Genomic DNA, 26932 nt, shown 5'->3' on the forward strand with positions numbered 1-26932 from the left:
TCTGTGATTTATTGTAACTCAAGGAATATTCTGTCTTCCTGTGAAAATTACTTAACTCTGTACACTCTGTAACTATGTCATGGAGGACGACAGGTTCTTGGCGTATTTGGTCGTTAGACCCACAACTTGCTGTACGTGACCAAGAGGGTAAGACAACGCAAACACCTCAGTCGCACTCATTGAGAAGCAACAGAGTGAAGCTGCAGACCGTAATACCTCTGACGTATGAAAGAGCCAATGTAAATGCTGTATTTGTAACCAATCCCCGCCCATTCAATCGCAATCGCCAATTAGTGGCCTGGGCCAGGACACTGTGGCTTTCACTGACAAACGTGAACAGTGCGACTCTTACGTAAGTACTGTATTAAAAAAAAAAGTATTCAAAAATTGTGAGACAATTAACTATGGATAAATATATATTCAGGACTGTTTTTTCATGGATGCTAAAATATGAAGAATATCGACAAGCAAAATAAAGTATGAAGAAAACTAGTACAGGACAGGCGAAAACGGGGTGTGTTGGCGTATGGAGTACGGAAGAGCACACTCAGCCGCACTTGAAACGAGGAGTCATGTTATTATCTCACTCTGCGTTAAACGGTTCAACAACGCATTACGTATCTCTTTATTCAGTTTCAAGCGATAATCTGCATCGTTGTGATCAAGTAACCCCGCTTGTTTTGCTTAACTCGCTAGCAGAAATAAAAAAAAATACATTTTAAATTGTACTGCGAGAAAGTCAAATACTTGTTCTGAAACCATTACGGGACAGCTGGATGTTCCCTTACAATATGAGAGTTTCTTGTCCCACAGATTCGAGTTAGCATTTTATGGACAAATATGCATGTGCGTTAAACCCATACCTACATTTTGAGCTCATTTTGCCTAAACCGCACCCAGTCTCCGCATTGGTGTACAGTATGTGTATCTAATACTGTCCGCGACGCTGTGTCTCTAACTGAAATTAACAGATTTAACAAATACGACGGCAAATTAAAAACGAATCTTGCGCATTTATTGTAGTGATGATTCAAAAGACCATCGCTTTGAACTGAACACAAGTTGTGAAGCTATTTAAAAGACTTTCCTTTAGGTACACTCTACACACTTCTTATCAGTGACATCTACTGGCCAGTAAGAACATCGAGCCTTTCTCACAGTTTAAGACTAAAGGTCGTCAATCCATAGTTAGGAAATGTAAAGCTCGAGGCTATAGTCTCCAGTTAACATAAACCTGCACGTGTTTGGGGTGACGGCTGGAAACCCCATACAAACCTGGCGATAACGTGCGATCAAGGGTGCAGAACATCAAACCAGAAGCTGTGAAACAAGCACTACAATATTTGAGCTGTCAAAAGATAATTGATTTTGTCATGAAAATATAAACTTGTAGGGTTTGTATCAAGTTTTTCAGATCGTGTGTGAAATCTTAATTTTTGATTATCACATGAGCATAGTGTTTGACCCTCCCACTTGGGCTCACTGCTTGGATACAGTTCACAACATTCTGTGCAATTTATGATGAGATGGTTCCAGTGACACAGTAATTGAATTGAAAGGGATCACAAGTTGATGACTATATATGTGAATCACAAAATTAATGTATAATCAACACAAAGGAAATTTAAAAAAATTAATGGCAGTTAAAAAATGCACTGGGCTTGTTTTTAAAGAGATTGATTTGAACATTGTTTTAACCTCGTTGTATTTAATGAAGACTTTTTTCTATTGGATTTTAACCTCCACTTCACTTCTGTTTACAATGATCGGTTCGTAGCGTGCATTGTTGCAATGTTACTTTTCTTGGTTGTTTATTAAATTACGGATTTTTCAAATGTTAATTTTTTTTCCCCTGTGCTTAAACTCATTTTAAAAAGTATATATATATATACAATAGCCGTCCCCCGTGGCTCTGCCCACGTAGTAGTGAAACAGGACAGTGTGAAGGGCCCCGCCCGGGTCCCTACTCCTGATGTCACGTTTCCTCCTCCCCTTGGCCTGCAGCCTCTGTCTCGGGTTAGTGTGAATATATCGCTCCTGCAAGAGAATTATGATTCTTAGCGCGATGAGAGAAGTCACAAAATCAACTGAAATGTTCAAGCAAATTACAGAAAAATCCTGATTTAAATCCGTTAAGTAGTTCTCTTGTTCGCTAGCTAAGCGGAGGTAAGGTACACGCCTCAAGGCTGGTGCATATATAATATATATCTCTCTATATGTATAAAACCAATGTCTGTCTGTCTGTATGTCTGTCCGCTTTTCACGAGATAACTACTTAACTTATCTCATTGCGTTATGTATCATAGTTCGCTTGCGGTACCGATTTATTTGAGTAAATCCGAGAGACATGCAGTGGGCCGAGGGGATGGGGGCGGGGCTGTCCTCACTCACGTGCCAGCCTCGGAGCATTCCTTACCTTTTTATATAAAACAGTCAAACACAGAGACAGACAATAAAAATAGGAAGACAAGATATTAAAAGAAATGGTTTGAAAAAACATGTTATTTCAGCTTTTTCTTTGAGGCATAGCCATTCATGAAATTGCAATATTTTCTAAAGAAAAAGCTTGTCTTTGCTAATACAGTATTTTGCATTATTATAGTGAGAAAATATACCACGTTTTGGACTCTGTATATAAAGCATGTATACAGTATAGACAGATGGATAGAACATCTTTTTGTCCCCAGGAGGAAGTTTGGCTTTTTACAGAAGTTCTATATAAAAAGAAATAAACACACACATTATGGTCTGAACACATACCAGAATGACTAAAAAGCAAGAAAATTAAAAAGAAAGAAAACTTCTAAATTGGCAACGGTTGCAGTGAGACATTATGTAGACAAATTGCTATTGGTATTAAGGAGCCCAAGTAGCGTTTCTTGACACACTTCTGCTGAATGATTTGTTAGCTGAAAGTACTGCATGTTATTGTTTCAAAAAGAGGATGTGTAGCATTGCTTATAATGGTATTCAGTTTTGTTTTTACTGTCTCCTTAGCTACTACCACCCGGGGGTTAAGAGTGTGTCCTGTAACTGAGCTATGTCTATAGGGTGCTGATCTTCAGTCTTTAAGGTGTTTTGAGAACCTATTGAGAAATATTGAATATCGCATTTTGGGTCAAAATAATCACAATGTCAAATTCAACACAAAACGTAATTTTATAATTAGTGGACATGGAACAAGATATTTAACTAATACGAATGCTAAGTGAAAACAATTAACCAAAATATAACTAAAACTAAAAAAAAATTCTGCAAAGGCAGAAAAAACAAAATACAAAAGAAAAAGGAAAACAAAATCTACGGTTGAACACTACAGTAGACTGCTAATGCACTGTTTTTGGACTGAGTATCACTGGAACCAGATCAAATATGTCTTTCCAGATCACTCATTCATCTTCCACCAGTCAGCTTTAAAGTTAGTTTCTGACATAATAAAGCAGGATGTCTGGAAATGCATGCAAAATCCTCAGAGCCAGAAGGGAAAATAAAATTTGTCATAATTTCAATTTTTAAGGTAAGCAGTTTTCTGTTATTATAGAATTTGAAATTATGTACCTTCGTACACATGATCCCTGCTTTAGACTGTCAAAGGTTGGCTTTAAACCTGATATTTTGAATGGCTGTCTTTGAGCAACACCTTTGCTGTTTTTCTAGGAACAAGAAGTTGAGCATGTCAGATTTACCATTATATTGCTTTAGGTGGTTATTTGAAGTTTATACATGGTAGGGGACTGATTTTAAGCAGCTAAGGACAAGGCAGGTTTAGGAATCGAAACCAGGGCCGGATTAAGAGCTTTGGGGGCCCGTAGCACATTTCAAATTTGGGGGCCTTTTTGGCCTGCATCATCTGAAGTTTAGATTCTGAACAGTTCAAACCGGACTAAATAATTATTTTACTCTCGATTTATAATAAGAGTCTTATAATATTTATGTAAATTTTATGTGTTGGGCCCCTAAAGTTTTGTTGTGTAAGAAATTTACAGTTTAAAAACGTAAAGATAATATTTTTAAAGACCAGTTTTTCAATGCTACACTTTTTCATTAAATATTGGGTCCACCATTTGGGGGCCCCCGAAATTGTGGGGCCCGTAGCATATGCTACATGTGCCTATTGGTTAATCCGGCACTGACCGAAACTGATTGATAGTTCAACTTTGATATACAGCATTATGTTCAAAGTTATTTTAAACAGCCCCTACATCTGCTTCTTTTCATATTATAACTAAAACAAATGAGATGTAGCAGTACTGTTTGCAACTTTCATTTAGAAAAGGCAATATACCACAAATAGGGCTGTGTTTTTGGCACAGAGAACAAGGCTACCACCTCACAGTTCTAGACTCCTGGGTTCAAATCCTACAGTGTATTCTGTCTTTTGGAAGATTTTTATGTCTTCTCCCCATATCTGTGCAGGTCTTCTCCAGGCAGTTCAGCTCCCTCTCATTTACGGATGTTGGGCATCTCTAAATTGTACCCTGTAAATTTGTGAGTTAGTGTGCCTTGCAAATATTTGGTATCTGCTGTGGCTTTTAAGTGCAATATCCAGAATAAATCAAAATGTTGAAAAACAAAAAAAGTCTAAGGATGATTTTTTTTCTATTCCCTGAGTGGATTTTGAATTTTGAGGAATTCGTTTTTGTTATTTTTGTTTATGGAAATTCCTTAAAAGGGTTAAATCATTTTATGTCTTAGAGATTTCTATAGATGGCATTACTCATTGCAAAGGTATGAAGGTCAGTGTTGTGCAGTTCCTGGCTGTCCAAGATTCTGGATATGTTCAAAACTTTCTTGTGCAATTAACACCAATTTTGAAAACTCTTAACGTTTTTTTCGTCTTAGTTCTCCTGGTTAAATGGTGACTTTGTTGTCAAACTTCATTAGAGCCCTTATCTGTGTTAAAATCCCTCTTCTGTCTTTTCTATCCCTTGGAGAATGACAGACAAATAGCCGAAATTAAATGCAAAAGGAATATAAACACCTTAACATGAAGACCTACAGAGTGGGTTAGGTCACATTAAACATTGAAAAGTTTTACTAGTGGACAGATTGAGGAACTGGGAGAATTCAGAAATTTTAAGCAGGCTTCAGGGGTACTTATCTACACATTATTATTATGAACAAACATTAAACAACATATTTGTACATTAGTAACCTTTTCCATGTATCCATGTTTTGAACTTATCTATTAATAATAGGTATTGTAGGATGACAATGACAATATGGAGTACAACAGAACAAGAAGAGGCTGGCTGTTGATGGCCATGGTTCTAGTCACATGGTTAGTTATTTACACTGAGTCATTGTAGAGGATGTAAAGCAGTTGATTCAACACTGTGACTTTACATTCTGAAAGGGAACCTATAAGAATGGGAGAGCACTGAAACTCACACAGGCACACCGCTGCTGGGATGTGACTAGTTGATAATTGTAAAATAGGGCGGTGTTTCCAGCCTCATTATCATTACCACTTCTCCAGGATTTGTCCTTTGTGAACAAAATGTGTTGTATTTCACTATGTCATTTGTAATGGTATTGCTTGGTTTTAATGGTGTCATGTCTTTCTGATAAGAAAACAAATATTAAAGGTTAATTACATTCTGAAGAAGAAAACAGTAAGAGACATGACTTTTTTGATGAGACAAGCGATGAAGGCTATACTGGCCATAATGTGGGGTCTTTTATCTTCTTTCCCTTTCAGCATGATAGTAACTTTTAACCTTTTTTCCTTTGCAGAAGCATATGGAAACAACCCTTCACTGTCTGTTGTGTTGTTTCAACTGAAAGAAAAAAAATGCAATGTGCATAGCCAAATGGGCTCTTGTCATGATATTTTTTTCTGTTGTTCACCGTATTTATTTAAAGAAATCCATTTCCTCAGACTTTAGCCATTAAGGAAACATGCTCTCAAAATTTTAGTATCTGGCCATACCCACCCATGCAAAAAATCAGAAGAGTGATATTCACCTCAGCGTGAATAAGGTAACCAAAGATTGACCTTAGCAAACAATATCACATATTCCACATATCATTATCTGGTTGTATGCTCACAACATACAAAATGCATGCATTTTTTTGTTAAAATACCCTCTTTAATAAAACCCCAGTGTGTGTCCAGTGTCCGTGTGTGTGTGTGTGTCTTCTGGTGAAGTGCGCATGCGCGGGGCATGGTGCGATGTTTCAAAGCAGATGCTTCAAAGACCGCCTGACGTGTCACACAACACAGAGAGGGCGGGACCTATAAAATATCACGCGGCCGATCCAATCGGATTTCGGTAAATAAGGTAAGACCTAAAACATAAGGCACAAAAAATCCAATCGGGTACTGAGACGTGGAGACCAGCTTCCCCAAAGAGGTGGGATTAGTGTTTGTTGTGCAAGTGTTCACTCTGAGGATGTCAGATTTGCGATTAAGAAGCTTGGCCCGGTAAAGTATAAAGTGTCATTTGTTGAAGGAGTTTTCCTAAATATTCGAATTTTCATGATATTACAATAGGATGACTTTTAAAAGTAGATTTATTTTCGTGCACATAAAATCCATTGCTGGGGAGACGCCACACATACAATAATCAGCTGCACGTCAGCACAGATTAAAATACTTGCTAGGGAACTGCACAGTACTTGCTGGAGAGACGCCAGAGGTACAATTATCAGCTGCACGCCACACATTACATCAGTTGCTGGGGAGAATCTGGTGATTGCCCACTGTTGTGACAGAATATTAAACGCATATTACGGACATCAAAGCCAGTATTACTGTCAGAGAAAATTACAGCCATTTTCTGTTGCCAAACTCAGAAGAATATTTACAAGAAATGTTGTCTATAATGAAATTTTATAGAAAAATTTCATAAGGTAAAAAAATAGAAAATCTTTCCTAAATATCTTCTTCAGACGAGACAGAATGAGGTCAAGGTCCCTTGCCATTTAATATAGACTGTTCCTACTAATGTTTATGCACTACTGTTCTAGCGCCCGTTATTGTAATGGGCTTAATGTCTAGTTATTAAATAAATGCTAAAGGAAAAATTGGCACTGGACGTAAACAGTAAACACCATTTGCATGAGTTGAACTTTTGAATTGAAGATAAGACCAGTTGACCATTGACTAATGAATAAATGTAGTCATCTGTCTTGGCTTGCACTTTGGGGGGCTCTGTTCTCATTGTGACGTACTCATCTGGTCAGCATGTGCCTTGAGAGTTACAGGAGTATTCTTGTTGAGTTTGCAGTTCATCTGCACAAGTAGAGGAGGCTAAAAATTAAATATATTTTGAACTTTGATACCTTAATACTTTTATATCACATTCTTGTTTATTTGTTCATACTTTAATTTGTACTTAATTTAAAAATAAAAGTAGGTGTTTGATTTACCATTGTTTTGTTTCTGACACCACGATATATTGAATATTTAAAAGAACTCCATACACCATAGTAGAATTTCATTTGTTTTGTGTTTTTCTCTTCTTTCTTTTTTTCAGAGTACAATAACAATGCCGAAAAAAAAGGATATGAATAGCCTGCTAAGGCTTTGTTTAAACAGTATAGCTGCCAACATGAAAGAGCTTTGGGCTAAAGATTATGTGCAGAACTATGTGGAAGAATACAACTTTCTGTATATTATGGGCCCTTTTGACCATCTCAGTAAGTCATTTTGATTGTTCCTTCTCAGTGTCTTCTCCCGGGTTTTTCTGGACTAGTCATACCAGAGAAATTTTAAAAAACTTGTAGCTTTAGTGTAACGAATCACACTCCCAAATAAAAGAAGCGAAAGCTGTCTTATGAAGAGATTGTCATTTAGTATTTAGGGGAGTCTCTGGATAGCAAGGCATACTCTTACAAACTCTTGTTTATCCATCTAAAAGCCTCAAATCTGATGTGCTATGAAAATCTTTGTTTTATTTAAATGAAAATATATCCTCCATTTTTTATTAACGTTATCTTTGTTACTACTAAGTCCAGCTAATAGCCAGAATGTCTGAGTTCTGCTGTTTCAGATACCACTGAATTACCAAATGTTGGTTATGAGATGTCAATCTGTGCTGTGTCAGCTACTTGACTAAGACAATGTTTATTTTGTATCACGTGACCACTCCTATACCAGGGACTATAACCAGTACAGCACACGATTAATTGTCTGGTTTACGTGGTGCTGCAGTAGTTATAACTACTGCATTATAGCTCCACTAGTCTTTATGAAGTATACGCTTTATCCTCATGTCTATGTTATCTGTAATCTAAGTTCCTTCTTAGATTGATGGGCCTGATGTAGTTGAGAGTGTCCTATGATGGACAGGAGCTCTCTCCAAGGTAGAGAAAACGGTTTTGTTCCCAGTTCACCCAGCATACACTTTATCCACCCAAGACCATGCTCTGGAATATGAGGCTTGGAAAGCATTGTTACACAAGGTTTCAGTGTGTAACACCTGTGCCTCACAGCTTCAAGGACCCTATGTAACTCCTATCTTATCTACTGTATTATATGAAGAATTTTTATTTTTTTGAATATCTATATAGGTTTTCTCCCAGGTTTACCCCATATGTCAAAAACATGAATGTTTTGTTTAGTAGCAACCCTTTTTGCTCCAGTATGAGTGAGTGTTTGTGGATGTTTATACTAGTGTGCCCTGCAGTAGACTGGCATCCCACCCAGGGCTGTTTAGGTCCTTGAACCTAATGCTGTTTATTTATAATTTAGTTGTTAAAATGAAACAACGGTCAGAACAAAAAAATCTTTAGACACTGATTCTATGGATTATTTCTGGGTTTTTTTTGTCAACCTCTTTTTTAATAGTAGATTTTAATGAGTTTCTATTTTCATGTTTTTCAGCTGGAAGTTTGGTGCAGGAACTATTAAAAATACTGGTGGATGCTAACCAAATGACCCGTGCTTACCTTCACTTGTTGCTTGTGCCCCACTTGAGTGAGCTAAGCCTAGGTGGGTGTGCCACCATTGTCAGCAACCCTATCTGTCAGCTGATTAGCACACGTTGCAAGGTGGGTAACCATGCAGGTGAGCCTGGCTACATCTTCTGGGCTGGAATTAAAAATTCTGGTTAAGAACATGTAACGTGTGTCTAGACAAGGAGTTTACACTGGAGGCAAGGTGAAACAATTGGCTTGTGCAAGTGAATGACAATCTAGCAATGTGTTTACAGCAATAATGCAAATGATCAATATGAAAAAAATCCAGCGACACATCTTTTAAATCAGATTAACACACTGTTTTACCATAATTTCACTTTCCAAGATGATTATGCTCATCAGCTACAGTATATTGAACAAAGAATTTTAAAATATTTTAGGATCAAAAATCTGGTCTAAGCATCTACATACAGTTCAGTTGTTCAGTCAGTCAGTCTCTCATTGTCAAACCCGCTTAGTCTGGAAGTCTGTTGGAGACAATCCCAGCTATCATAGGGCACAAGGCAGGAACAAACCCTGGACAGGGCACCAGTCCATCACAGGGTGAACACACATACACACACACCAACCACATGATAGAGCCAATTTAAGATCTGCAATTCACCTAACCTGCATGTCTTTGGACTGTGGGAAGAAACCAGAGCACCCGGAGTAAACCCACACAGACATGTGGAGAACATGCACACTCCATGCAGGGAGGACCTGGGGCACGAACTCTGATCTCCTTTTTATCACTGTGCCAACTTGGTGCCTCTACATGCATTCTCATCTATAATAATAAAAGGCAAAGCCCTCACTGACTGACTGACTGACTCACTGACTCACTCATCACTAATTCTCCAACTTCCCGTGTAGGTGGAAGGCTGAAATTTGGCAGGCTCATTCCTTACAGCTTACTTACAAAAGTTAGGCAGGTTTCATTTCGAAATTCAAAGCGTAATGGTCATAACTGGAACATATTTTTTGTCCATACACTGTAATGGAGGAGGCGGAGTCACGTATCGCGTCATCATGCCTCCTACGTAATCACGTGAACTAAAAACAAGGAAGACATTTACAGCACGAGTCACACGCGGGAACGAAGGTAAATGACGTTAATTTTTGACTGTCTTTTAATACTGTGTAACCATACATATTAACACATGTGCAATTAAACGTGTGCATTTACGGGGTGATTTCTCAGGCTTAAAAGCTCACCTTTTATCAAACGCGAGAAGAAAGGTAACTGACGTTGTTCACTGTCTTTTAATACTGTGTAACCATACATATTAACACATGTCCAATTAAACGTGTGCATTTACGGGGTGATTTCTCAGGCTTAAAAGCTCGCCTTTTACTAAAAAGTAAATGCAAAACTATTTTCAATCAGTTTATTGAAACGCTCCCGTTAAGGATTGCAATAACATATTCGCGAGATAAAAGAACGAAGTAGGGGGAAATGGAGGAAGAGCCGGAAACAGCGAAGAGCAAAAAATTAATTAAACAATTGAGAACGGAGCGAGTTAAGCATACAAGCATGTTCATAAGGGAAACAAAGCACGGTGTAAAACGTAAGTTTCAATTAAGTTTATAGAAACGCTCCCGCTGCGGATTGCAATAACATATTCGCGAGATAAAAGTTTAATGAGAAGACACGAGGTATAAACGAACCACACGCCGTGGCGCAACGTTAGGGGCAACAGTTTCAACCATTCTATGATCTGCTTCTCGCAACTGAAAGACGGCACATGGCGGATGTTAGCCGACTTGCTGACCGCAACGTTAGGGGCTTCAACTATGGCGCTGACGCCACATCTCAGTGCCAACACTTTGCAGACTGTACTTAAAAGACACGCCCTCCTCACTGGACAGTTAAAAACACCAATCAAACTAACGATGACATCAAGTATTACCCAATCAAAAGTAGGAAAGGAGGCATCTTCATAAAATGCGTGTGGGATGATTTGCATGAGACGCTGCTTTAAAAAAAAATGATAAAAAAAATACGGGATAAATCACGTCCAGTATTGATTCAAAACGGGACGCGCAATTTCATTCTCAAACGCGGCACGATTCCGTATTTTAAAGGACGGGTGGCAACCCTACAGTGCCAGGTAACCACCCATACAATCACATTGTGATTCAGACTAGGAATGCAATGAATGTAATTACCCCGATCTACATACAAGGCGAAAGTCTTGCAACATTCAAAGATGATGGTTTGGGATAAGTACACCATACAACATAAAAGAGCTTATGAAGCCTTGAACCGAAAAAAGCAAGATCTCAGAGATCGTAAAAAAAAAAATAGGAGGTAATGTCGTTTTACTCGCTGTAGATTTTAGTCAAACATTACTAGTTATTCCACGAGGGAGACCAGCAGATGAACTCAACGCGTGTTTAAAATCCATGCTTCTCCCACGCTCGGTTATATGTCGCGTGTTCTCGGGTAGGTGCACCAAAAAATGTATACATTTAAGCATGTAATGGGCAAACAAAAAATGAGGTATACCCGAAGGCACTGCAGTAGTACTTAATGTAACTTTACTTCTTAAATGTTAATGTTTTCCCGTTAAATAATTTATACGCTTCTTATATGTTGTTCAAATTCTTTTATCAAAATACCACTGACAGCGCAATGCACGATAACATGGAGTGAATACACCATACGCATCCGCCCACGGCTGCCCTGCTGTGCGCAGATAGGAGTTGATTCTACAATAAAATAAAATAAAGATAAAAAGACTAAAACAATCATCACCCATAAAGCATGTATGTGTGTATATATGTGTATATATATATGTTGATATGTGGATGTGTATATGTATATATATATATATATATATATATATATATATATATATATATATATGTATATATATATATATATATGTAGATATGTATGTATATGTGTATATGTATATGTATATATATGTTTATATGTGTGTGTGTGTATTTTATATATATAAAACACAGCAACACTCATAACAATGACAACACAATTACATTGACAATCATGTTACGTTATTTTTAAAATGTTTCCTTTTTTTTTCATAACCTCTTTAACACACTACTTCTCTGCTGCGAAGCGCGGGTATTTTGCTAGTTTTTAATATTATTGAGATTGAGATTCATATATGAAGATGGATCAGAAATTTTTATTCAAGGTTGAGGTTTCTTTTTTTGCTGCTTACATTTTAGGAAAAAACTTAGATATGTGTCAGATAATTTAAAATGTCTGATATGATAATGTGTAAATATTTTTGTTTGACAAAATTATACTGAAATATCACAGAACAGAAAACAGTAGGTTTTACCTAAAGAACGTCTCTTTTCACTTCACTTCATTTACGGGCCACTTAACCTGATGAGGTAACATACAGAATCTTTATTTTTAAATGTTGTAAGAAGTGACCAGGCAGGTAGATGAGTCTGAGAAGCCAAGAAAGTTTGGGGTACACAACCCCTGTAGCCCCGTTTAATAATAACTCAATAGATAGCCACAGACAGCTCAAACAAAAAAACACCTTAATGCTGTCAATTTCTCTGGCAGCATTTCCTAGTCGGAATTGTGTTCTCTGGGAAAGTCAGCTTTACAGCTGATGTCTCTTTCCTCGATAGAGCCGGCTTTGCATTCTGACAAGTAAAAGGGTCAGGGTTTCTCTAGCAAGGGTGGTGTTTCTCAGGCAGTGGGTCAGTCTTCTCTCTTGGGAGCTTTTTTTTTGGCTGTGGAGGAGGAAGGAGAAGATAAGGTTAGTGTCAGCGCCCCCTCTCATTTCAGGGTGACATTACTTACCTTGTTAGAGCCAGGAATGTGGTTCCCATATGTGCATACGTGACAATGTGTTATTCTACACAAAAAAATTGTATAAGAATTAAACACCTGCTGTTTAAATGTTCATGCTATTTTATAGAAAAGAGTACTGAAAAACAGTTCACATAGTGATATAATTTAATCCCATTTCACATTTTACAGCAGGTCAACAATGCGTTTGTTAATGAGTGTGATATAATCATACAAAATAACTTAAACTATCCTGAAGAAATAGTGTAAACTGCTCCTTATATCAATTTGGGTTGAATGGGTCCTTTACTGTCCTTATTATTGCCACAGTACAGATGTGCAAAAATGTAATAAACTATAATACTTTTTTCATCCATTTTTTTCCTTAACACACTTACCCAGGGCAGGTTTCTGGAGAAGCTAGAGCATATACCAGCAAGCATCGGATCAAAGGCAGAAACAGCACCTGGACTGGGCACCGGTCCATCGCAGGCTCAACACACACACACACACACACACACACACACACACACATATCAGGGCCAAATTAACAATGGCAGTTCATCTAACTTGCATGTCTTTGGACTGCGGAAGTAAACCACAAAGTTACTACATTAACCTTTACTTATATATTCATCTACAATTAGAGATCCATGCTGTTCTCTCAGTGTAAAGCATGCATCTGTAGGCTGTTTTTATTATGAGAAGTGTAACATGGCAAAATGGCTAACAGTCACAAGATGGCTTTTTTTTTGGATGATGCCTATGCTGATTGCTATAAGTTTCTGGGGCTGTGGCCAACAGAAAGTACAGACTTTTTTTAATGTGACCTTAGGATTGTAAGATATAGCTTTGTAAAGGTGATTGAGAGTATGTGTCCCTGTCTTTGTCAATGACTGATTGCTTGCTTGGTTATAAAACAAGGAAATGTTTTTCTAACCAATAGAATTTTTAGTAACTTCTTCTTCTCAGCTTTAAAATGATATGCAGTGTTTTCTTTAGTGCACCTGCATTTCTAATATATCAGACTTAGAAATAAATCAGGTTGTCTTCTTGATGTCGTCATTTTTTGAGTGCCTTGGAGATAAAAGTATACATTCCATCCACATGTATGGAGTTGTATAGAGTTTTTCATTGTGTTTATTTTAATTCATAGTTTTTCTTTCTTTGCATTTTATTGTATAAAAGAAATATGCTTGTAATTTTGTAAAAAGCAAACGCTGACAATAGAACAGGCCATGAGTATCATTTCACATGAGATTAACAGCGCATTCTGGATTAGCACATTGTCATTCAGAAATATTATCATTCTAAGGAATTTCCAAAGATTATTGAAAGTTTTTAATTTTTATCACAAAGCAATTCAATTCAGTTAATTTTTGTGTAATACTCTTCACTGAGAGCAAGTGTAGAGCTCTTGAACACATTTGTGGCTATAATGCTGAACACAAATAATTAAACCAAACATAATTTACATACATGATCACAGTATCAGTAAAACTGGTATGATTAAGCTTTTTTGATTTTTTTTTGCAGGCTTTCTGATGTTGTTTTTGAGTAAATTTGAATTTATTCTGGGGATTTCAGGGCAATGATTTTAAATATTCTGTTAGTTTTAACAGCTGTGTCTAGGAAGGTAATATAGTTTCCAATATCCCTAACTGTTCATTGGGATCATACTTATGAGGTAAGGCACCTGTGCTTCCATTATTATGTCATATCTAAAATAATTTATATAATTTTAATTTTGAAAAATAAAGCCCATGTCTGGCATTTAAGCATTTTCCCAATTTCAGATACATTAGATTCTTGTGATCTGTGTAGGTGATAAATGTCAACTGAGCATCCTCAAACAAGTGACACCATTGCTCTAGAGCCAGTTTAATTGTAAGCAATTCTTGATTACCTGCATTGTAATTCTGTTCCACAGGATACAGTTTTCTCAAGAAAAATGCACAAGGATGAAAATCATCTCTATCAGAAAATTCTTCTACAGAATGTCACCCACTCCTATGCTTTAAGGGTAGAAAACAACCGTTTCAATGTTTTAAAAGGTTCCTGAGCTTTCAAGGTCCACACACATTTTTTATGACACTTCCTAGGTAGTGAGTTGATTACAGAGATTATAGAATTGTCATTTTTAATAAAATTGAGATAATAATTAGCAAAACCAACAAATCATTGTACTTGTTTTACACTGTCTGAAGAATTCAAATTTTTAACTGTAATCAGTTAATTTTTGTCCATCATTGTCTTAATGATATTAACATTTTTCTCACATAGCAAACAGTTTATTGGAAGAACGTCTGTTCAACATCACACTGACATGACTAACATAACTTTCATAACTATTAGAAAAGATCAAAATATAATCAATATATACTAATATACACTGGTGTCTAAAATACTGTATCTCAGATAAGTAAGTAATTATTATCTCAAGTAATTTATGAAATTTTGAAAATTGCTGGTGTATTTGCCAAACCATAGGGCATAACTCTCTATTCATAATGCTCAGATGAAATGGTAAAGACAGTTCTACATTCCTCCCTCTCACATTTATGAATTAGATTGTAAGCACTACCTAAATTTAATTATGTAAAGTTTATGATTTAAAGTTACTTGATCTAACAATGATAATTTGAGATGAAAAAAATATCCAGTTTCAGATGCTAACAGATATGTGACGCAGGCTTATAAAGAGTTGTGTCTGTGATGTCACAAATGTATGTCTTAACAGAACATGAACATATCCTTATTTATTTCTCCACCTTTATTTTACACATCTTTCATCAAGTAAACAATATAAAAACATTTATCGTTGATGTCATGTCTTGCGTGTATGTCTGTCCATCTCTCCATCCATCTCTCTACATGAAACAACTTGGCTCCCAGTTGAACAATTTAGTTAAAATTTGGTACACTTATTCTTCAAGGAAATTTGTATGAAAGGTCAACTCACCTTGAGATATCTCAGGTATAGCACATTTGTATATATTTCTGAAATTTCAGAAACTTCCATTTAAAAAGCATTTGTGTTTTTTAGAAATCATGTCTTAAAATGTCGCTATCTCAGTTAGGAACAATGGCTGAGCAATTCCTGTGGGAATTCCTGAGTAGAAAGAAGCAGCAAATATTGATGGATCCTCATTGCTTCACATTTGGCTCCAATACTTTTAAATTGTTTATCAAAAGTAATGTATGAAATAAATGAATGAATAAATTGTGAAAAAAACCTAAAATACAATAAATAAAACAAATGCAACATCTGTAACAGAAACATACATTAACTGGCTAGCACAAATGGTCTTATCAGATTTTACTTGAAGGGGCATTTGAACTGTAGAATTAGAGTAGGCTTCATGTAATTACATCTGACAACATGTAAGGTATGAGTGTATATTGTTTCATTTGTTTTAATACTTTAGAGATCCAGTTATTGTATGTGCCTATTGCCTTAAAGTGCTCTGCGAATTAGTTGTGGAGCAGTTTTTAAATTGTGCAATCATAGTTCAGAGTGGCGCAGAGGTCTGCACTGCTGCCTCAATGCTCCAGGTAGCAGGTTTGAATCCTGACCCTTTAATTAAATGGAGCTAGCCCCATCTCCCTGTGTTTCCATGGGTTTTTACTGCATTCTCCTGATTTGCCCACACATCCCAAACACATGCATGTCAGGTTGACAAGTAGTTTTAAAATGGCCCCATGTAAGTAATTGTCTTGTGCCCTGTGTCGGTCTGGCATCTTGTCTAAAGCTAGTTCCTACCTTGTGGCCAACGTTGCTTTATAGGCTTCAGCCCATTTAACCAAAAACAGTATTAAGCAAGTTCAGTAATATTTGTTTATATGCATAGATGTACTCCCAGGTCATCAGTGTTCCTCAGGTTAATGATTATATCTTTGGATTTCAGTAGCTGGTCATTTACTTTAACTTTTTGAATACTCTTCTTTTATACTTCCTAAGAGAAGTGGGGAACTCATTATGATGTGATACACATTGTTAACCACCATGATTGTTAGGATGGCTTGTGAGTATTCATTCATTCATTCATTCATTCACTTTATGAACTCCTTTAATCCAAAGCAAGGTCACTGGAAGCCTCTCCTGGCTGCATTAAGCACAAGGCAGAAACCATCCCTGGATATAATGTTAATACATCACAGACCAAAAGATAAAGGAGAAAAGAGTACACATGAATGTATAGAAAATCCACAAAGATGGCAACCAGGCCAGGATTTCTTCCTAGTCTCCTAGAACTATGAAGCTATGGAGCTAACCTTGGTAACACTACAGATAAAAAACAAAAACTACTTTCAGTTTGTTGATATTGTTCTACAGACTTGATTTTTGTTACCCAGCTCCTCTTTCTTTTTCCATACACCAAGAATTATTCTTCCAACTCCACAATCAGTCTTTATAATGTACCATTTTATTCCATGCAACATCAGTAAAGTACATTACTTTGCAAATACTGCAAGATCACAATGTGCTGAAGTTTCACCTTCCTGTTTTCAATATCTGTCAATTCTATAAAACCAAGAACTTCTGCTCCTTATTGTCAAATCCTTATAGAAAATAGCATGAACACATGATTTTTTCTGGGCTTTCTAAAGTTGTGTATTCTGTGTTCCAGTCCAGCAGGTGCCTGGAGAAGTGGGCTATTTGTTAATGTTTTGGTGCTGTGAGCTCACCTTTCTGCAGTGTTATTTTGTAATATACTACAAAAATTCATCTTGATCATTTTGAAATTCTCACAAATTTTTATCCACAAAAATTGGTAAGAAATGTATAACATGTATTTCACAAAATAATTTCTTGTCATAAAAAGTAGCATTATATGACCTTAACATCATTTCTTCATCAGTCCTAAAAACCTCAAACGGGAGAAGTGTCAAGAACCAGCCTTGACAGTCCAATAGCCACAGTGAATGAATTTGACCAACACACCAAGTATTCAGACACAGCTCTCATTGTGTACATGTACAGAATGAATACCATGCAAGAACAGCCCTACTACCCCATATTCTTGCAGAAACACTCAACAACACATGCCGAGGGACACAGTCATATGTTTTTTCCAGGTCTACAAAACACCTGTAGACTGGGTTATCATATTTCCACACACCTTGCTGCAACTGTAACAGTGAGAAGAACTCATCTACTATTCCATGGCCAGGATGGATTCCACATTGTTCCTCTTGTATCTTAGGCTGAACCATCAAACAAAGTATTAACATCCTGTGATAGGCCTTACCTGGAAGGCTGAAGAGTGTAATCCCACTGTAATTTGAACACACTCTTTGGTCACCATTCTTAAATATGGGGACCACGACACCAAGGGTATGTTGCCTGTCTTCCAAGCAACATTGAATAGGTGCATTAACTGCATTATTCAAGCAATGTGCAGTGCTTTGAACATTTCTGGTCAGATTTCATCCACCCCAGCGCCTTGCCACCATGCAGTCCTCAGACCACCTTAGTGACTTTAGCAACAATGATAAAATGTCCCCCACTGGACATGTCCAACACTTCTTCCAGATAGGAGTTCATATCCACCAGGTTGAGAAGTTCCTAAAAGTGCCCCCTCTACTACTCAACAGTTTCCCCAGAAAAGGTCAGCATCTCTTCATGCCTGCTTAATACAGTCTGGACAAGTTTATGCCTTCCTTTTTTGAGACATTGGACAGCCTAAAGGTCATCTAATAGTCTTTTTCCATGTTCTCTCTAGATTCATCCTCCCATGGTCAAGCTATTGCTTCCACAGTGACTTCTGCAGCAGTCTTCTTATCCTGTTGGTAAATCTAAAATGAGTTAGGAAATTGCACAGAGAGCATTTTCTTGAAGGTCAACTTCTTTAGTCTGACAAATTCCCTCACTTCTGGTGTCCACCATTGGATCCAAGGTTATCCTCTGTGAGATGCCTTGACTGCTTTAAGACCACAGCATTTACCATCCCCTTCCAAAATTGAGGTCTAAAACAGGGTTTGTTTGGACTCGAGTTTCTAAACTCACTCTACATATGGGAACATTTATCTTTAAGGTAGCAGTTGAACTCATCAAGAACAGAAGCCTCAGGCAGATAGTCTCAGAACACAATAACTGCTCATACAGGTTCCCCCTTTCTAACTAGCCTATGCTCCTCTCTTTGAACCCAACTCACTACCTAATGCTGATTAATTGACAGATCTGCCCTACTGTTCACCTGAGTGTTCAAAGTATATGGTGTCAAGTCAGTTCACACAACTACAAAGTCTATCATCTATCTGTGGTCCAATGTGCTCTGCTACCAGGTACACATATCGTTCTCCTGGTTTCCAAACATGGTGTTTGGTATAGACAATCCATGACTAGCACAGGAACATAATAAAAACCATTTGTTCTGGTTTAGATCCAGTTCAGGTCCTAATCCTGCCCTTTCAGGTATCTATGTCATTCCTGACGTGAACATTGAAGTCATCCAGTAAGACTACCAAGTCAGTGGGTGACCCTTTCAGGCACCTCACCCACCTTCTGTAAAAAGGCTGAGAGTTTTCCTCTTTGAGACTTGTAGCCGCATTGAGGCAACTCTCTCATCCATTGAAGAAAATTCCAATTGCACAGTCCTTAGTCAGTGCCTTATGAGTAGATAGATAGATAGATAGATAGATAGATAGATAGATAGATAGATAGATAGATAGATAGATAGATAGATAGATAGATAGATAGATAGATAGATAGATAGATAGATAGATAGATAGATAGATAGATAGATAGATACTTTATTAATCCCAATGGGAAATTCACATTCTCCAGCAGCAGCATACTGATACAATAAATAATATTAAATTAAAGATTGATAATAATGCGGGTGAAAAACAGACAATAACTTTGTATAATGTTAATGTTTACCCCCCCGGGTGGAATTGAAGAGTCGCATAGTTTGGGGGAGGAACGATCTCCTCAATCTGTCAGTGGAGCAGGACAGTGACAGCAGTCTGTCGCTGAAGCTGCTCTTCTGTCTGGAGATGATACTATTTAGTGGATGCAGTGGATTCTCCATAATTGATAGGAGCCTGCTGAGCGCCCTTCTCTCTGCCACAGATGTTAAACTGTCCAGCTCCATGCCAACAATAGAGCCTGCCTTCCTCACCAGTTTGTCCAGGCGTGAGGCGTCTTTCTTCTTAATGCTGCCTCCCCAGCACACCACCGCGTAGAAGAGGGCGCTTGCCACAACTGTCTGATAGAACATCTGCAGCATCTTATTGCAGATGTTGAAGGACGCCAGCCTTCTAAGGAAGTATAGTCGGCTCTGTCCTTTCTTGCACAGAGCATCAGTATTGGCAGTCCAGTCTAATTTATCATCCAGCTGCACTCCCAGATATTTATTGGTCTGCACCATCTGCACACAGTCACCTTTGATGATCACGGGGTACATGAGGGGTCTGGGCCTCCTAAAATCCACCACCAGCTCCTTGGTTTTGCTGGTGTTCAGTTGTAGGTGGTTTGAGTCGCACCATTTAACAAAGTCATTGATTAGGTCCCTATACTCCTCCTCCAGCCCATTCCTGATGCAGCCCACGATAGCAGTGTCATCAGCGAACTTTTGCACATGGCAGGACTCCGAGTTGTATTGGAAGTCCGATGTATATAGGCTGAACAGGATCGGAGAAAGTACAGTCCCCTGCGGCGCTCCTGTGTTGCTGACCACAATGTCAGACGTGCAGTTCCCAAGACGCACATACTGAGGTCTGTCTTTAAGATAGTCCACAATCCATGCCACTAGGTATGAATCTACTCCCATCTCTGTCAGCTTGTCCCTAAGGAGCAGAGGGTGGATTGTGTTGAAGGCGCTAGAGAAGTCTAGAAACATAATTCTTACAGCACCACTGCCTCTGTCTAAGTGGGAGAGGGATCGATGTAGCATATAGATGATGGCATCCTCCGCTCCCAAACTCCTGATATGCAAACTGCAGAGGGTCAAGGGCGTGTTGAACCTGTGGCCTAAGGTGGTGAAGCAGCAGCCTCTCCATGGTCTTCATCACATGTGATGTCAGAGCAACAGGCCGAAAGTCATTCAGCTCACTAGGACGTGATACCTTTGGGACTGGGGTGATGCAAGATGTTTTCCAAAGCCTCGAGACTCTCCCCTGTTCCAGGCTCAGGTTGAAGATGCACTGTAGAGGACCCCCCAGCTCTGATGCACAGACTTTCAGCAGTCGTGGCGATACTCCATCTGGACCCACTGCTTTGCTGGCACGAAGTCTCCTCAGCTCTCTGCTCACCTGCGCTGTTGTAATTATGGGTGGGGATGTCTCTCCTATGCTGGTATCAGCAGAAGGATGTGTGGAGGGTGTAGTACTCTGAGGTGAGAGTGAGAGTGGGTTAGGGTGGTCAAACCTGTTAAAGAAGTTGTTCATTTGGTTTGCTCTCTTCACGTCTCTCTCGATGGTGGTACCCCGCTTCGAGCTGCAGCCAGTGATGATCTTCATCCCATCCCACACTTCCTTCATGCTGTTATTCTGCCACTTCTGCTCCAGCTTTCTCCTGTACTGCTCTTTCGCCGCCCTGAGCTGGACTCGGAGTTCCTTCTGCACGCGCTTGAGCTCATGAGTACCCCCATACATGACCGTGGCCTTTACACACTGAAATTCAAAGGAGAGAGACCACCCCTGATAAAAAAAGTTTGGTTCTACAGGGCATGCTAAGCGTGGAGGTAATGGTAACTATATTTAGCTGATACATTTCTACGTCCCGCACCAACTCAGGCTAGTGTTCCAAATTCTCAAAGCCAGTCTCCATTTTCAGGCTGTAGTCCATCTAGGTCTTTTCCATCTATACCTGCTTCTGATGAAGCATTGCACCCATACCTCATCTTTCTTCTTGCAGGTGGTGAATCAACAAGATGGCTCCACATCACTGTTTCAGGCTCAGACTGACTGGGTTATATGGGTTGCCCAACTATTAGACACTTGCCAGTGAATGCCACCACCTGGCCTGGCTCCAGGTGTGGGACCCATTAACCCTGTCTGGAGCAGGGTACACTGTTTTCTAATTTGTACTGTTATAAGGGTCATTGTGCATTGGTTTTGTCTGAGCTTTCAACCCAAACTTCTTTAGCAAAGGAGTCCCTACCAGGATCGAAACGCTCCAGATGATGTAGCTCTGAGTATCCCTAATCTGCACCTGGCAAGGTAACTGGCCAGGGTAGGGTGCTTCTTAGTAAACTATGGCATTAAACTGCTCTAACTGCCTGTTTTTATCCTACAGAACCTGACCTTTCTGGACCTGCACAATTGTAAGCGTATACACCCTTCCTGTTTAGTCGACATGGTTGAGATACTGCCTGGCCTGAGGAAGGTCAACTTCTCTGGAACCCAGTGTAATACCCCAGTCCTGGTTGCTCTTGGATTAAATTGTACTGCCTTGAGAGATCTTGACATTTCTGATTGTAGGATGGTCACCTCTGTAGGTTTACTGTACCTTGCTTATGACCCATTGCGAGGTGTCACTACTGGCTCTCGACTCCAAAGACTGGTGGCAACAGATATTGACTCAAAGGAAAGTACCTATAGTGTAGAGGCCATAGTCTTTCTTCTACTCTCTTTGACTCAGTTGGAATACTTGGAGCATAACTGTCTGGTTGATGCTTGCTATTCTATTGCCACTTTAAATTTTGGAACACAGGACTGCTTTGCCAAAAAAGAAGGCTTCCCTTCTTTGTCTGAACTTGTTCAGCTGAGAATGAACGACTCAAAACGTACCATATCCTTAAATCTGAGAAGAATGTTAGAAGTGGAGATTGGCCTCTTGGATAGTCTAGTACCTCTTAGTGAAAAGGTGGTAGAGGCATCAATTAAGTGTGGAAGTACCTTGAAATCTGGGTGGGAGCAACTTTTATGGCCTAACTTGAACCAGCTTACTCTTCAACATTGTGGAACTCACTTCCTTGCCCTAGAGGAGCTTCTTCCTGTTTTAGAGAATCTAGGTCCTAATCTTCGCTATCTTTCAATTCAGGATTTCTGCTTCATTCATGGCTCCACAATTGGACATATTCTAACTCTGTGTTCTAACTTAGCGGTCTTCCACTGCCACTTGGAGTGTATAGAGACTAATCGTGTGCTTGATGTCGGAGACGAAGAGGATGATGATCTGTCAGTTTTAGCTATGAAACATCATCTACCTCGTATGAAAGAGTTCATCCTCAGATTTCCAGACAATTGCTCTTCACTGCCTGCAGAGACCAGAGTTGCAATAAAGATGGCTTTGGTCTCCCTCCTCAAAGGTTCTTCAAAGTTGGAGAAGCTGCTGCTCCTTAGACTGCCCTTCTCCCTGGACAAAATATTTTTCAAAGTTTTTAAAGAAACCAGTTTTGCCTTAAGGAGCCTTCACACCATGAGCTTAGCACACAGTGGGGTTTCTGTGGATACTGCATTCCAGCTCCTTAATGAAGACAATCAATTGAGTCACCTGGACCTGAGCTACTGCCAGGACATAAGTCGTAAAGACTATGAACAGCTTAAGAGGATGATCAACAAGAAAAAGTTTGATATGCATATTACTTGGAAATGAACACTCAAGGAAATGTTAAAAAAAACAACATTTATTCAGACATTTGGGATGTTCGGTCTTGTCTGGTTAAAAATGGTTGGATTTTCAAGATATAAATGTTTAACGAAATGATTTACAGAGAATATTTTAGGAGAAAGGGGTCAAAAGGGATCCTGTAATGCTGGGGAGATTAAGGTAGAATTACCAGTAATGAAATAGTGTTTAGACTAGCACTCAGAGCCAGCTAGAGCTGGCAGAGAACTGTAACCAGGGCATTGTCAAGAAAAGGTAAGAATGAGTGGGAGTTTGTTAATAGGAGCAGAGGTACTGGAAACCAGTATTTACCTCTGTATTGAGTTAATGGAAAGCAAATGAAAAATGGATATAAACTATATAATATTGGGGGGCTACCAGATATTCAGTACTGAAAATTGCGGTCGGTAGCTTCATTTCTCTTTTTTACACATTGGGCCTGGAGTACTTTACAGTTCCCACTTGTGTGTTCCAAGTACAGTTTCCACTCATCTATATAAATGAACTGGTCCTTAAGGTCACATATAAAATAGGTTTTCTAACATTATTGTTCTGTTGTGGCCAACAGGGACACCCATTGTCTTGCATCCAAAACCTGCTTGTGGGCCTTGATGGCAACAACCAGAGCAAGGTGGAGCAGGCTGTCCAGAAGTGCAAATTACATCTCCTCTTCTAATACTGTCATTGTGGGTTCCCAGCAATATGTTTTCTATAACAACAAGCAATCTTAACTGACTGCTCTACACAAAGGCAGCAGATCCATGTCAAAATGAGACTTTATTGTCAAATGTTCAGGCAAAAAATGATCATAGGGATAATCTAAAAGTGGTATTTGAGAAACTCTAAAGTTCAGTCTACATGTTATTTCTGCACAGAAGAATGTCACACAATGAGTCTGAAACAAGGGTTCAAGCTGGAGTATCACATGATGTTTGACTTGCATCTTTTGATACACCATGGCCAGACCCTAGGATGGAGTGAACTGAAAATATGTAATAGAACAAGAGATAAAAATAAAATGCATACTTCTATGTATACCTTTTATTTTATCCTTATAACCACATTCAGTTTATCTTATCCTTCTAACCAGTGAGCCTATTGCCAAATCTGCTTATAGGTCTCTTAATCCACATTATCACATTAGTAAATAAGAAATTTAGGCACATGTAGACAGCTGCTAGTCTCTAACCTGGAGGGATCTATCTGTCTTATGAGAGTAAGTCACAACCTCATAGTTCACAGGGTGCTCATCACATGGCACATGTGGCAACAAATCAGAAATGAATGAGGCAAGAAAGATAGCATAAGCAAACTGCTGCAATGCAGCCCTCAGGTCTCCAAACTAGGTAAATGCTAGGCCTTGGTTGCACCTTAATATCACATTTATGAAAGTCATAAACCAAAGTGAATACAAACTACCTATATGCATGTAGTTAAACAAGGCACTTTTTAAATTTTTTATTAACAAATATTGAAACACAGCTGAGCCACAGCAAATAATATGAAATCAGTGAATTTAATGAATGCTTTAGTTAATGCCTTTCAAGCCAGATATCATGAGACTACTGCCAAGTCACAATATAGGTTTAGAAAATTAAATATTACAATGAAGCATATAACTGCCTCTGATTGACTAGTATAGTCCATAAACAGCATCTGTTTGGCATTTGCTGAATTAATAAAAAGTTTGCTTAGTAGCTTCAAAGTTGTGTAGTTAGTAAGCAAAAATATCCAAAGAAATCTCTAAAAAATCTGGATTGAGTAAACCAAATGTTTGCCGTAATTCAAAAATAAAAACTGACTGTTTCTCAGGACATGAAGTGATTGGCTCAAATATTGATCTTCATGATTGCTTCTTGTCTGCAGTTTGTCTAGTTTGTGATTTAGTGATAGACAGGAAATGCAGTTTTAAAATATTTGTTTAAGAAGATACTGCAGAAACTGATCCTTACTGTATAGGCACCAGACCCTTTCAGACGTGTAGGTTTTTCCAAGAATTTTCCAGTTTGAGACCTCATGAAAGTCGAAGTCGATAACATGGGAAACTTGATCAAGCAGTCTGTCGTGTTGTTGTCATAGCCAGGATTTGTGGGGATCTACTGCCAAAGTCAATCTATGAACAAAATATAGCAAAAATGCTAAGTGAAGCACACCTTCCATAATAGGTGCTGACATTAACACAAGTAAAGTCAGTCTTCACATTTTTTTTTGACTTATGACCAAATGTTTGCTTTATGAGCAAATGTTTATTTTGACCTGTTTTCTCTTTATGGTCTTTCGCTCAGAAAAAAAAATGAAAGCACAACTGAGATATTAGTTTTTTGAATATATATACAGTGGAACCTCGGTTCACGAACGTCTCGGCACACGTACAACTCGGTTTACAACCAAAAAGTTCGCCAAACTTTTGCCTCGGTTCACGACCAAACACTCGGTATACGAACAAGCCAGGTTCCCTTTCGGTTTGTTGATGTTCATTCTCTCCCTGTGCATTTCCTGTGCAGCGAGCGAGAGAGAGCACGTGCGCGCACACGCACGCACACACACACACAGAGAGGCAGCGCAAGAGACAGAGGGCTGTACACACACACACACAGGAACACGAGCGAGAGAGGCGTGTGCGCACACACACAGGAGCGCTCTAGACAGACACACTGAGCTGCAAAGCTGATCGCACCACCAGAGAATACAGACACCCCTGGGAAAACCCCTAAGAAACATGGACAGACTACCTTCACATTCCTCCTTTCCCTTCTTGGCGGCTCTGTCGCGTAATATGCCTCTCGTGCGGTGCTCCGCCTTCTTAAAAAGCCTGCACGGGTTTCTTTCAGTTTGTTAAATTGGTTGCTTGCTTCTCCTTCTTTCTCTCTCAGACAATCTGTGCTCCTGGCGGAGCTGTCATCTCTGACTTGTCATGGAGCACGTTTAAACTGTTGAAAAGAGACAAATGTTTGTTTGCAGTGCTTTGAATAAAGTTCCTTTTTTTCTACAACCTCCTGTGTCTCTGTGAAAATCTGTGACCCAAGCGTGACAATACACACAGGCGCTCCAGGCTCGCAAAAGAGAGACGCAGGCACACACACACAGAGTGATTGAGGGACGCATAAGTTAGAGAAGGCTTGTTTTTGTTTTCAGTTCTGTTTCCGGTGATCGGTTCGTAGCCTGCATTGTTGCAATGTTACTTTTCTTGGTGGTTTATTAAATTACGGATTTTTCAAATGTTCCTTTTTTTCCCCTGTGCTTAAAACTCATTAAAAAAAGTGTTTTTAGCGAGAGCGGTTCCTAGCACTATAGCGCGAACTATTGCAGTGTTAGTTTTCTCTGTTGTTAAAGGTTTTCTCAGTGTTATTCAATGTTTTTACATTTAGTTTACCATTACGCTGTGCATTCTATGGTATGATTAACTATATTTGTGCTTAAAAACTAAAAAAATGTATATATTTACATACAGTTTCTACGGTCTGGAACGGATTAATTGTATTTACATACAATCCTATGGGAGAAATTGCTTCGGTTCACGACCAACTCGGTTTACGACCAGAGTTTTGGAACGAATTATGGTCGTGAACCGAGGTTCCACTGTATTTTTATTTGTCTTCTGGAGAAGCTGACTGGTTGGACTCTTATCAGCTGCTTACAAGTTCATTGTGTTCTGAATAAAATATATATATGTTTAAATATGTAAA

At 38.7% G+C, this 26932-nt stretch overlaps 1 protein-coding gene across 1 annotated transcript; it reads left to right on the top strand.

The window, feature by feature from the left end:
* The first annotated feature begins 311 nt into the window (after nt 1-311).
* Nucleotides 312-24265, top strand: si:ch211-214j8.12 (uncharacterized protein LOC100000539 homolog). The gene is made up of 4 exons (XM_028804644.2): nt 312-352; nt 7482-7644; nt 8831-8997; nt 21933-24265. The coding sequence occupies exons 2-4, from the start codon at nt 7494-7496 to the stop codon at nt 23232-23234; spliced, it is 1620 nt and encodes a 539-aa protein (XP_028660477.1). The 5' UTR covers nt 312-352; nt 7482-7493; the 3' UTR covers nt 23235-24265.
* Nucleotides 24266-26932: the final 2667 nt, after the last annotated feature.

Source organism: Erpetoichthys calabaricus, chromosome 7, assembly GCF_900747795.2.
Source record: "Erpetoichthys calabaricus chromosome 7, fErpCal1.3, whole genome shotgun sequence".
NCBI classification, from domain to species: Eukaryota; Metazoa; Chordata; class Cladistia; order Polypteriformes; family Polypteridae; genus Erpetoichthys; species Erpetoichthys calabaricus.

Excerpts from the sequence above, each read along its gene's own strand:
- si:ch211-214j8.12 (XM_028804644.2), top strand. The coding sequence starts at position 7,494 with ATGCCGAAAAAAAAGGATATGAATAGCCTGCTAAGGCTTTGTTTAAAC. Across the intron at positions 7,645-8,830 it reads GGGCCCTTTTGACCATCTCA|CTGGAAGTTTGGTGCAGGAA; the intron begins GTAAGTCATTTT and ends CATGTTTTTCAG. Across the intron at positions 8,998-21,932 it reads TGATTAGCACACGTTGCAAG|AACCTGACCTTTCTGGACCT; the intron begins GTGGGTAACCAT and ends TTTATCCTACAG.